Genomic DNA, 13271 nt, shown 5'->3' with positions numbered 1-13271 from the left:
TTGCCACCAAACGCCAATACTCCAAGGCTCCAAGCAGTATGATTCACCATGGGTCCGTGTCAGTATCCGTGTCCCCATGATGAAAAACATTGGACATGGTGGACCAAAAGAACCGACAGAATGGTGTTGTTCGGCTAGTGCACAATGCAGAGAGCAAAGCATTAGCTGAGAAATTGAACTTCGTGTGTACCTTTTCATGGTATTACCAGAAAGACCTCAGAAATGAAGGTAGGGATGTGTAACTGATCAAAATTTGAATTCATCGTCCACATCTGACAGGCTATCTGGAGGGTCATATACAATCATATCAGGGAAGAGTTCTAGAAAATCTTGCTTTATCTTCTCCCTTAGGTCAGGATATGGAACCAGGCCTTTAAGTATAACCCGGAACGGCAATGAGAGGGGTGGATCTGGAGAGCTTCTCATGTCTTCGTAAAATTCCATTGCCAGATCAATCAAGCCGGCATCACAGAAGGCTCTAACGATGTCACCATAGGTGTGCTGATCAAATAACACGTCTTCAGACTTAAGATCTGCCCAGACCTGCCTTGTCTCCTCAATCTTCTTGTTCCTAGCTAGCATATACAGCATGTCCCGGTAGAAGTACATATCAGGGCGGTACCATATTTCTTTCCGCACGACGCTATATATCTGTAACAACAAGTACATGTCTATCTTAGGTTTATGGCACCACTTTAAATAAGAGTATTTATTATCTGCTCTTCCAATTTCCCTGGTAAAAGGAGTTTGAGAAACATCCAGATATCCAAGGCTATGACAAGTTAAAAACACAACAATATGATCTAAAAGGGCACAATGCACAACTATAATAGCTGACTACCCCCACCCCCCCCCACAAAAAAAAAAAAGCAACTACTTATCCATATGACTCATAAACTAGAATGCGAATGCTAACGTACAATATATACCACCAGGGACTTAAAAACTTAAAAGTGTCTTGTCAGCACCTACCAGCAAGACCAAACACAAATGTAAATTGGACTTTATCGCCAAAAAGTTTATTCAAAATTGTGAGATACAAATTTCAGAAGGTTATCGGTTTGCCATGATAAACCACCTATACTTGAGCAACCAAAGTGTGAATAAATCGCAGGATTGATGGCACAGCAGCCTCAGAGATTTATGACAGAAAACCAACCTTACAAATTTAATTATATATGTGAAGCAAACTATTTAACATGGCAAAATCACTTCATATGCCTATTATAATATGGAAATAAACCAATGAATTGGGAGGTTCACAACATGGATACTGTTGGTTTAGTTTTCAAAAGTCAGCATAACTCAGACCAACATTAAGTTAAACACACAGCTGAAAAAAATTGGAACAAATAGATAGAAACCGAAATGTATCTCCATAAGAAAAGGTTAATAGATTATCTAACGAGAACAGTTGTAAATATGCCAAAGAAATGCTAGAAAGGGGAAAAAAAGGCACAAACAACCTTGACAGTTGCAGAAAGTAAACCACTAATAGTAGATAGGCAAGACCATCAGAGCAACAGATGTTTATAATTGAATTGCAACTTGCAAGCAGATCGACATGGCACTGATGCTATCCTTATGGTCTCTTTGGAAGGAAGGAATGTAATTCAAGGGTCTTTGACACAGTTGGCTTATCTTTACTTTATTTGGCGAGGCGAATCAAGATCAAGGATGAATTAGCCATTTTTGCAACTAGTGAAGCCAATGATATTTGAAATTCTTGATCTAGCCGTGAAACACATGCAACTTGACTTACCCCCTTTCATATTTTTCAGAATGTTCTTCCTGCATTTTTTTCATTGTTTCTGTTCTGGGCTTAAGCCTTCCAGGCTCTGCCCTTGTACCTGATGAACCTTCTCCCTACTATCTTAATACACTAACACAGAGATTCTCCTGTGCATCCTCTAAAATGATGAAATAATGCTATAAGACCTTGTCTCTGTTTGAACCCACCTCAAAACGATTATCAGCTATGAAACTAACCGCTTTTAGATGGCACTTATGTCTAGGGGTCATGTTTTAAGATGGGTCTAAACAGAAACCAGGTCTGTAGGATTCTTTTTCCCCAAAATGATCAATATGCTTCCTAGCACAGTCCCTAGGAAATTATAGAGTTTAAACAGCAGATGAATTCTACACAAACAGTTGTACTAGACATGACATATGCCTGCTTAATGCCCCCGCTCTACAATTAAAATAAAGCATGTCCCGTTTAGTGCAATTAAACAGTTAGATGTTCTAAATCATAGCCATATGCAGTGCAGCAGTGCCCCAGAATTGTACAGTAAGACAATTCTCAGTGTTAATAACGTATCGGAACAACTAATTGTGTACTTCCACATACAAATAACATGGCAATAACAATTTCCCTGCAAAGACAGCATCAAAATTACAGGTTTAACTAGATCACATTACAGAAAGGAAAGCAAATAGTAAGGCAAGCACAAACGAAACAGAAAGGGGAACGGAAGCTGTACCTTCATGGAGAGGAGGACGTGGTCCTGGCGGAGCAGCTCGGCGAGTACAGCGAGGAGGTCGTTGCGGAGGAGCCGTGAAACATGCGAGCGCATGAACTGCTCCAACCGTGGGCTTCCACCGGCCGGGGGCAGCGCCGCAAGCCGCTTCAGCTGCCCGACCACCATCAGGCCTTCCTTCCCCATCTCCTTCTTCCGCCTCCATATCGAGAGGCTCGGGCTCGAGGACACCACCGAAGAGCACTGCCGCCGTCGCAGTATTTCCCTTGCGGCGGTGGCCGCCGGCGGTAGGGTTTGCAGGAGGACGCAGTGGTGGCGGCTCGGAAGCAGACGACGGAGCATCTCAGAGTGGGCCGGGAGGCTACTGTACTGTACATGTTTATATAATCGTGAATAGGACTCGTGAAACATACTTCCTCTTTTAAAAAAAAAACTCTTCTAACGATAGTACTGATTAGTAGCCTTGAGAAATAATACTTTATCCGTTCTAAAATGTAAACATTTTTAAGGTTGTCGTGGTATTAAGAAAATACTAAACGCCTAAAGCCCACAGAATCACTGATTGGAAGACCTAAGACCTACTCCCTCCGTCCCTAAATATAAGGGATTTTGATTGACGACTCAACAATATGTGCTCTAAGGCTACTAGTTCTAGATTTTTTGTGACAAGTTAATTCCACTGAGCAATACCTACACACCGCCTTTGGGACACCATATGTTACTACTAAATCTTGCTCACAGAACTCCCACACTTTTGATCTTTTATCACGTGATACTTTCAAGGACAAATATTCTAAAGAATCACCGGTCCCAGAACCCTCAGATACATTTACAGACATACTTGCAAACTTCCTAAGACAACATAAGGTACAAATAAACTATAAATACTTTGAAAGAAACACAAGTCCTAGTATCATGATGTTAAGAAAACTACACTTGTCCTAGTTTGTCTCTATATGAGAATGCCATGAAAAAGAAAGGACATCCTAATCAAGTGAATTCTCAAATTGTATTTCTACTCTAAAACATACGAAGTACTACTACTAGTATTGCAACAAAAATGCATTGTGATCTAGTTATGCATGTGTGAGCCCAATCTCATACCTCAGCTAATCCAACTCAGATATACGGCTGTCAAGATCGATCTAGATACTGAGTCAGGCATGATTACCAAGCTAAATAAATACTCTCACATCACAACAAAATGTTCAGACAAGGAGGGCACGGCAGTTCACCATATATCACAGGAGAAACATGCTAATTACACAGGAGAAACATCATTGGATAGAAGGGACAGAGAGGTGTACCGTTTTTAGTCAGTTTTGTCCTAGATTTTGGCCTTCACAACCTTGCTATCGACCCAGAGGGAGTGGTCCTGCAATACCTTCTTGATGGCGTCTGTTTCGCCTATTTCCAAGTACTTAGCTTAAATGTGAAAAACCTGCAATTAATATATAAACCTGCAATCAGAATGCAAATAACTAGCAGTGGTAGTAGTAGTAGCAGTAATACTCCATCAATCTCTTTTGTATTTCGACTCTAAAACATACGAAGTACTACTACTATTATATTTGGGTCAAGCTGAAATGCTCAATTTGTTTATGGGCTTTCCCATTGTCATACTGCAAGTCTGGTGAATGTTTATTTCAAGCATTGCACACACTTGTCTTTCTCGAATCTCGACTGAAAATATTACATTCTCCTTATGAATCTTGCTACTCAAAAGGGCTCTGAATTGATCTGAAAAAACACAGGTTATTTATGGATGGTTGAATGGCGCCATGCATTTTAATATTCAGAATATGACAGGCTGAAACTAACTTGGGGAATCCAGTCCATGTAGACTACTGCAGCTAATAACCTAATAATAGTTTTAGTTTCTTTATCGTGGTGCCTTTTCTCTCTTTAAGTTAGGCATGGTATGTTATTCTATCTTCTGTCTTCAGTTGGACTGGAAAGGCCAACTCAAAATCAGCTCACTATGTTTCTGATGTCAGTAAAGAAAAAAATGCACCTCTGGTGTATTCCCGAAAATATTTCTGATGTCGGCTCCAACTCGCAGGAACCCCAATAATCCCCACCGACGACGACGTGCGGTGAGTGCAGATCCAACAAAGAAACACAAGAACCCCAAGAATCACGGACCTGGTGGATGGGCGGGTACATGGAGTTCGTGCAGACGGGGCACTCGAGCAGCTCGTGGACGCTTGCCGCCGGCGGGACGACGGGGCCCGACCACCACCCCGACCCCTCCTCCTCCTCCCCCCGCGCGGCCGCGCCCCCTCCGCCGCCCGCGGCGGCCGCGGAGACGACGACCACGTTGACGGCCGCAGCGGAGGAGGGCTTGACGAGGATGGGGCAGGGCAGCCGGGCAGGTGGGAGACGCCGGCGACGCGCGCCGCGCGCGGGGCGAGGACGCGAGGGTGGCGGCGCCGGCTGGAGACCTGGAATCTCCCGAGTCGCGTCTCGCCCTCTCCGCTATAGAGGGCCAAATGGGCCGTCCGGCACGGCACGGCCCAGGCCCGGCCGTGCCTGGGCCGAAGTTAGTCGGGCCGGCACGGCCTGACCTACACGCTGGGCCGTGCCGTGCCAGCCCACGGGCTGTACACACGGCCCATGCACGGCTCATTATGACTCGGGCCGTGCCGTGCTGGACCGAAGGCACCATAGCCCATTGTGCTTCTGTACATAATAAGTCTATTTTTCATCCCTAAACTTTGTGGTTGTGTCCATATGGCTGGAAAATAAGTCTATCTTATATTCTTGTTTTCTTTGGGCCCTGCCTTATATGGTAATTTAAGTCTACTTTGCATCCATATACTACTTTTCTTCGATCATGCCATGCCGGGCCGGCCCACCGTGCCAAGGGTGCAGCCCAAGCATGGGCACGACCCCCCAGTCGGGCCGGGCTGTGCTTGGACGAGGGCAAAATGGCGTGCCTTGGGCGGGGCCATGGGCCTTGAGCCATATAGCCATCTATACTCTCCGCTCTCTGAACACGCGGTGATTTGGGGAATGTAGGGATGGCAATATTACGCGTGGGTGACCCAATGGGCACCGACGTGGGTATGATATTTTACCCTTAGGAACACCCATCCGAGACTCGAAGATGTCGTGGGCAACAGGTAGGTTTTATTTTTTACCCGTGGGTAACCCATGCCTAACCCAATACATATGTATTAGCTAATTTCGACTTATCTCTTAAGGCTTATACCCCTTTCTCTTGGTTCATTTGCGATGCTAACTGATAATAAGTTGTGATGTAATTCAAATTATTGTTGATAACTGATAATTTAGTAAATTATTTATTTTATTTCTCTTTGTTAAATTACCTATATTTCGAGTTATTATTCATGTGTGATCCATTGGGTACCCGTCGGGTATACCTGTGCCCGTCAGGCATGGGCCGGGGTAATGGGCATGGAGTTTTGCCCACTAACCCTAGTGGGGAGGGTCCAAGTGGGCGACGTGGGCATCGGGTTGGGCATGATTTTGCTCTACCCGTGCCTGACCCGGGAATGGCTGAATTGGCCACCACTGGACTCAACCATCTTAGAAACAATATTTATTAGGAAAAAGTACACCGAAGGTCCCTCAACTTGCCATCGAGTTACAAAATCGTCTTTGAACCGCAAAACCGGATATGACGCATCCCTCAACTTACAAAACCAGTGCAAACTAGGTCCCTCAGCGGTTTTGACTCTGGCTTTGTCCTATGTGGCAGGGGACTCGGCGTGGGACCCACGTGGGCCCCATGCGTCGGCCTTTTGATGATCATGTTTCTTTTTGAGAAAAAAATGATAATCATGTTGAATTTTATTTTTTTAGGGCTTTGGTATAGGTTGTTTCTGTTTCTATCTAAAATCATAGTGATAAAATTAGCATGTGTGGTTTCCAGTGCACATTTATCAACATGTATATGGGATTTATGGTGTTCGAAAATTTTTGGTATGTAATATAAATTTATGATTTGTGAAGTAGGACTACCCAATGAAAAATTCATGGCTACGCTACTGTGCGTCATATCCGGTTTTGCAGCTCAAGGATGATTTTGTAACTCGATGACAAGTTGAGAGACCTTCGGTGTACGTTTTCCTATTTCTTAACCAAAGTCAGATTGGTCCAAACCAAATTTTATAGACACCATACCGCGCCATCCCAACTGTGGCGGCAGCTCATTTCCCCCCGTCCAGACTATCTCCATTTAAAAAAAACAAACCATTTGGCCCATTTAACCCCAGATCATTAGCAGGCCAAACAGTAGGTTCCATTCATTATAACCATTTATATAGAGTGGTTTAATGAAACCCCAACTTGCAGTGCAAATTTCACCTGCTTCAGAAAAAGGTACGGGCAGCACGGAGGGCTACACGGCGGGGAACAGGCTCATGCGCTCGTGAGCCATCATGTCGCCGCCGCTGGGCGGGGCGAGACGCGAGCCCGGGATTTCTCGGCTTAGAGCAATAGACCACTACTAACTTCAAATCACCTATACTATTTATTCCTACTTGTCATACATATATTACGTTTTGAAGTCCGTGCTACAGATGACTACAGATCTGTCGTCCGCTGTTATTTTCTCTCTTTCTTTATCTCTTTAAAATATATTTATAGGCTACCGCTGTTATTTTCTCTCTTTTTTTATCTCTTTAAAATATATTTATAGTTAGCCTATATATTCTGTTATTGTAATTGCTCTTACCAGTAGTAGTACTGCTAGTTGTCCACTCCACAAAACCACGCCCCTTATCTTGTCTGTCCACCATCCCTGCAGACGCAGCAGCTGCCGCCAGCCACAGCCAGCGCAAGTGGCACCAGCCCAACTTGCCGCGAAAACTTTGCTATTCTCCCTCCCTACAGTTGCTGCGACGTCATGGACAATCACGCCGGTTTCAGCAGTTCCCGTGATACGTGAAAACTACGTGATTCTTTTCTCGCAGTTCATACGGGGATTAACCTGGTCTAAATTCAGTGTGATGCTCCACTGTTCTTTTATGAGTAGAAAACAGCTGGTTATTTTTTCTTTTTCGCAGTTCACACGGTAAATCAAGTTGTTCGAAACTCGCTGAAACTCTTGACTGAGTAGAGGAGAAAATAGTTGGTTGACAGCGTTGTATCGTCGACGTGTTCCCGTGCTGCCGTTTTGGCTACAGTGGCGTATACGTACCTGACCACTTGCCAACAAAGTGTACGTCGTTGTACTGACAAACAAAGCGTGGATGCAGATAGACCGCAGACAATGTGGATGTTTTATTTCCATCATTTTTCTCTTCGTATACCTTTGGGTGTGTTCGGTGCAGTTTCATTGGACTGCACAGCTGCAATGCTCCCAAATTTACTTGCATGGTGCCACTGTTGGTGTAGTTGTCACCATTGATGCAGCAAGTTACACCGAACAGATCCAAAATGTATCTTTCTATCTTAATTACTTTAAAAACATACTCATTCTCCTAAAAAACTACTCACTCTCTTTTTAGAAAAAAAAACTATAAACTGTTCAAAATACCAACGCACTCTTTCTCCTTTCCTCCCTAAAACCCCACCCTTTCCCTTTCAAAAAGAAATGCTCTCTAAAATCCAATTAAAAAAACCACCTCAAAAATATCTCATGATGCTGTTATAAGGTACGAGCATGTAACTAGTCAAACTAAGTGTCTGTTTTGATGTCCATCTCAATTTGTCACAAATTTGTGCCAAATTGTGGCGAGCTACAAATTATGTGGCTCAAAAATTAATGGTCATACTTGTGGCAAATTTTAGCTAAGAAAAGTGTCAAGACTAGTGAGATCAAAAGAGAAGAAAGTGTGACTTGGTAACAAACCAAACACTAACTACATTTGATCAAACTAACATATTTCAAGTGAGGTAAAATGTGGCATAAACTAAACCAGCCCTAAACGTCCGCTGTGTCTTCAATTGCACGCATGTTTAAATATGTCATTTATTTTGTTTCTAGCAAAATAAATCTACTCAACCAAGCTAGCCCTGAGTCAGTACTGTCCATGAACTGATCATACGTTGGCAGGGCCGTACCTAGCCATTTTAAGCCCCAGTGCAAAACATAAAACGAGACCTTATAGAAAATATCAATAAAAGAGATATTAAAATGTTCAGAAAAAAATATTACGTAAATGGTGGCAGCGCTCTCCTTAAGTAAGAAAAACAAGCGCTTCTTAATGTACTTATTCGATTTTCTTTACCCAAGCGGAAAAATGGAATGTTAGTACCTAGAAAGGCACGTCCATGTCACCGTTATAAACTATATTTCTTTGAGGTTGCCATGATTATTATCGAACATCTACGGTAACCAAAGAAAATACATGTTCTAGCCAAATCAGTACATCAAGATGAGGGGAACTTTTTTTTTAAAAAATAAAATGAATAGGAAGAAAACATATTGGAAATTAGTGCCTTGTATTGAAATATGAGAATTTTGGGGCCCTTGATTTGGTTTGTGTGTGTGTGTTGGGGGGGGGGGAGGGGCTGTGCGGTTGATCAGTTGGCACATGGCCATGGACGTCCCTGTATGTTGACGAGTCTCTAAATCTTACTCCCTCCGTCCTAAAATAAGTGTAGCCATGAGTTTTCGTGTCCAACTTTAATCGTTCGTCTTATTTAATATTTTTTTTAAAAAAACTGAAAAGTATAAGTCACGCATAAAGTATTATATTCATGTTTTATAATCTACTAACCAAATAAAACGAACGATCAAAGTTGGACACGGTAACTCATGGCTACGCTTAATTTGGGACGGAGCTAGTAATTTCGTGTGGTATTTTAGTATTGTTACTGTGTTCGTCAAATTGCTTGGACAATGTTTTTTTGTCGTCAAATTCTAGATATCAACAAAGTGAAATATCAAATAAGAGAATCCCAAGTGCTACACTGTATATTCTAGAGAAAATCCAATAAATATCATCGGCAAACACCTAAATTCAAGAAATGCTATCAACTAGTGTGTGTTCCATAAATTACCATCGTGCAAACAATTTTATCCAGAAATGTCATCACCGCTAGGGTTAAATGCATTGGTCATCCTATATCACTTAACGGAGGGATGCTAACGGAATCCTAACAAAGATGGTATTTCTGGGGCAAAGTCGTTTGTATGATGATATTTCATGGAACTCATACTTGATGATATTTTTTGGAATTGAACATTTGTCAATGGTGTTTCTTGAAATTAAGCGTTTGTATTTATTTTTTTTGGATTTTCTATATATACTATCGTGCTACCAGAGTACTAGTGCTCTAATGTCACTTAAAACATGTCCTGCAAATTTGCAATATTAGTCATTTCAAGAACAATTAAGCACCAGTCATGATTTTTTTTTACAAAATACCAGTCACAAGTTCCTCATCAATTTTTATTGTACCTTGCCATTTGCCAACTGCGTGTGTAATGAAAAGTGTCTACCTCTCCGTGCAAATAATAAAGAGATAAGAGTACATTTCACAGAATTCTATATATACATTAGTTGTGGTTTTATATAACTTGAATTATAAAACCTTGTTTGGAACAAAGAATTTGTTCAGTAAATTGAGGGGTTCCAATCCTACAAAATAGGTTCCTATTTGGTCAGACAAAGGATTGGACTTTTAAAATCATACTATGATATTCCTTAATTTGAAAAGGTACAATGCACTTTTTTTTTGAACAGTTAGAATGGCATTTAACCTCTTGAAAAAAAATATTTTGAGTTCATCGCTCTAATACAATTATCTTTACGTTTTAAAATGTCTACTCTTTCCCCCTCTGTTTTGTAATTCTTTTATTTTGCATATGCATTTAGACCAAAATCTTATGTTTTTTCCCTATTTGTCATTCTTGTCTAATAGTTGAGATTCTGTGAAAAATTACTCGAGGAAGAAAGGAGCTTATATATAGCCGGTCAGGTATCAGCATCAATCCCATAGTCCCATGCATATGAACGAAAAAGAAAATGGACAAGAAACACCAGATTGGACTATGCATTATGCGGTTGGACCTTATGATCGACTCTTCTTCTGAATGGGGCCTTGTCCAGTTCAGGTGTGGACAGTAAACCGCCTCCCACAACAAATCCACAGCCAAACAAACCACCGCGGAAGCCAAATCCCACAACCCGCCATACTGCCCACTGTAGTTACCAGCAGCATCAGCATATCATATGAAAATGAAGCGCAACTAGTCCCAGTAGCCCCCGGCCTCCCGCTGGTCCCTCCCCCCAGAAAAGGGCGTAGCGCAAGTTGACGACCGTGCCAAGTTGAACAAGAGCCAGTACTACTACTACTCCGTGTACTAGTACTACCACGCCACTTATTGCCCATGATGCTTATCAGTAGGTGAAAACAACAAACAGCCAGCAGCAAAGATGGTCATAATAAAGCGGGGAGAGAGAGATAGGGGTATCTGATCACCCCGATCACGGCGACGGAAAGCGACGAGATAGGCGCAACGCGACCGCGGTGCGTGCATGCGGCAACAAACTGCAGGGGGGAGATCTGAAAAAATCGAGTAGGCCGGCGGTGGGGGATCACCTCCCTCTGTACTGTACGTACCTCATCGCGACCAACTTGCTTCACCCGCTTGCTTGCGATTGCGAGCGGAGGATGCCTGACTAAAAAAAAAGACGAATGTTAGATAGGTAGCATCTATTATCGAATAAATAGAAAGGGTAAAACTTTAAACTCGAACCGGCTAGTCCACCTCCTTAACGATGCCTGTTTCACCTATTGACTTCCCTTCCGGTAGTGCACCGTTTTTAATCGTGCGGTGCACCGCTTGCAATGGAGATTATTTGCAGTTATACTGATGCAGTAGCAGACACTGATATGTGGGTCCAGGCTCACATAATAGCCACTGCTACTATATCAGCAGTATTACAAAGGATGGGCATCCGACCACTTGTATTGCAACAAGCCGCGTTCCACTTCCACCATGTTGGCCTGTTGCCCCTTTTGCCTTTCCCCAACTTGCATTGCGTGAACATATATATATCGAGCCATCCGTTTTTTTACTGTTGTTGCGTGTGACAGTGCGTCCGTCGTATATGTAGGCGTGTAGCTACGGTCCCTACGGAGTTCTCGCAATGTTTTCTAGTGACCGATGATACGGACATGCTCTCGCACTGTCAGTCGGTATGGGGCGAGAGATAATGCGAAGACGTGCTAAGGTATCATGTGGAACTGGAGGGGCAGGAGGTGTAAGGTGATTTTGGTTCGTAGCTAGAAGCTAGGCCATCACTAATTTAATACAGTATCAAGCATCCAGGAAATAGTCGGCAAACCATCAGGTATTCCTGCCCCGCGCGTGTGAGCTTGGCAGAAGAAGCTCGCCCTTTGTGAGCTAGCTTTTTCACTGAAATAATGCACGTTCAAATGGGCAGGGCCGCAGGGACGGATTCACAATGGGGTGGGGGTCTTTGAGACCCACTACCGTCTCTGGGATAGTAAAGACCCCCCTAATCTTCTGTTAACTTTTTTTCTATAGATCCATAGGATGTGGGGATTAGAGGTTCGATTTATGCTGATATAGTTTATTTAGCATCCGCCCCTGCAAATGGGCATTACACCCCTGCTGGTACTTCTGAAGTACTCCCTCCGTTTCATATTATAAATCGTTTGACTTTTTCTTAGTCAAAGTTTATTTAGTTTAACCAAATTTATAGAGAAAAACAACATCTATAACACCAAATTAGTTTTATTAAATTTAAATTCAATATATTTTGATAATATATTTAATTTATTAAAAATATCAGTATTTTTTTAATAAACTTGGTCAAACTTAACGAAATTTGACGAACAGAAAAATAAAACGACTTATAATATGAAACGGAGGGAGTAGCAGCTGAAAGTAGTTAAAATGGCACGGTTTAATGAGAAAAAAGAGAATTAATAATTTCGGTTGGATGGACCGACCAATGCTTGTCGTGACAGGTTATGCAGGAATGAGGATGAGTAAGTTGAAGTTGATCTGATATGTGCAATGCAACCTAACTGTCAAGATTTAATTTGGATGATATATTGCTGCGTAGAGAATAAGAAAACAATATTAACTATACAAAATGCATGCTCGATTGAAAGCCAGGACCAATTTCAAATTCTAAAACTTATTTCATCCGTTTCACAGTGTACTTTCTAATATTGCCTACTTCATTAATATTTATATAAATGTGGACAATGTTAGAAAGTCTTGCATTGTAAAACAGAGGTAGTAATTTTATAATTATTTCGGGGTTTTCTTCTTTATTTCGTTACTCGAGCTTGATCTCTGTACCACTAAAAGTATTACACTGAACCATTTTGCGTTGTATAGTCATATATAATATCTTCGCTTACAAGTCACAAACAATTTTATTCGAAAAAAAACAAGTCACAAACAAAATGCACATTGTTAAAAGACCGTAAGCAGAGAGTAATTACTATACAAGTTAATGTTAAACATGGCAGTATTATTTTACTTCTCTCTTATCATCGAAATGAGGCTGATTTTTTTGCCGGAATAACTGAAAGAGGTCATCCAATGTTATTAAGATAGAAAAAAACTGAGGCTGATTTAGTGATCATTAAATTCGATAGTTTCATAACAAACTATTCTTCAGCAACAACTAAAATTTCTATATCGTCTAAATGTATTATAAAGCATTGTCTTCATTTGATTTCTAATTTGACAAAACTTATTGATATTTCAGTCGTTCCACTAGGAAAATATACCCTGCATTTGAAGAGCCTTCCGCGCCCAATCACCGTTGTCCCTCCGCGCTGTCCAGAGGGCAAAAAACCGACAACTAGCATACGGAAAGGTCGCAG

General features: G+C 41.8%; 1 protein-coding gene across 4 annotated transcripts; it reads right to left on the bottom strand.

The window, feature by feature from the left end:
• Positions 1–223: 223 nt before the first annotated feature.
• On the bottom strand, positions 224–4941 carry LOC4332549 (pentatricopeptide repeat-containing protein At1g62350). 4 transcript variants are annotated; one of them, XM_015772863.3, is made up of 4 exons: positions 4495–4941; positions 3788–3921; positions 2484–2849; positions 224–651 (listed from the first exon to the last, which is right to left on the bottom strand). In XM_015772863.3, exons 3-4 carry the CDS (start codon positions 2820–2822, stop codon positions 247–249), a joined length of 744 nt encoding a protein of 247 aa, XP_015628349.1. In that variant the 5' UTR covers positions 2823–2849; positions 3788–3921; positions 4495–4941; the 3' UTR covers positions 224–246. The 4 variants fall into 4 exon arrangements, with proteins under 4 accessions (XP_015628349.1, XP_066165004.1, XP_015628348.1 ...); XM_066308907.1 differs by having other exon boundaries at positions 2484–2844; XM_015772862.3 differs by having other exon boundaries at positions 4626–4941.
• Positions 4942–13271: the final 8330 nt, after the last annotated feature.

The sequence above is a fragment of the Oryza sativa genome, chromosome 3 (genome assembly GCF_034140825.1).
Source record: "Oryza sativa Japonica Group chromosome 3, ASM3414082v1".
Taxonomy (NCBI): Eukaryota; Viridiplantae; Streptophyta; class Magnoliopsida; order Poales; family Poaceae; genus Oryza; species Oryza sativa.
Note: the sequence above shows the minus strand (reverse complement) of the source record. Positions and strands in the feature narration are given on the sequence as shown.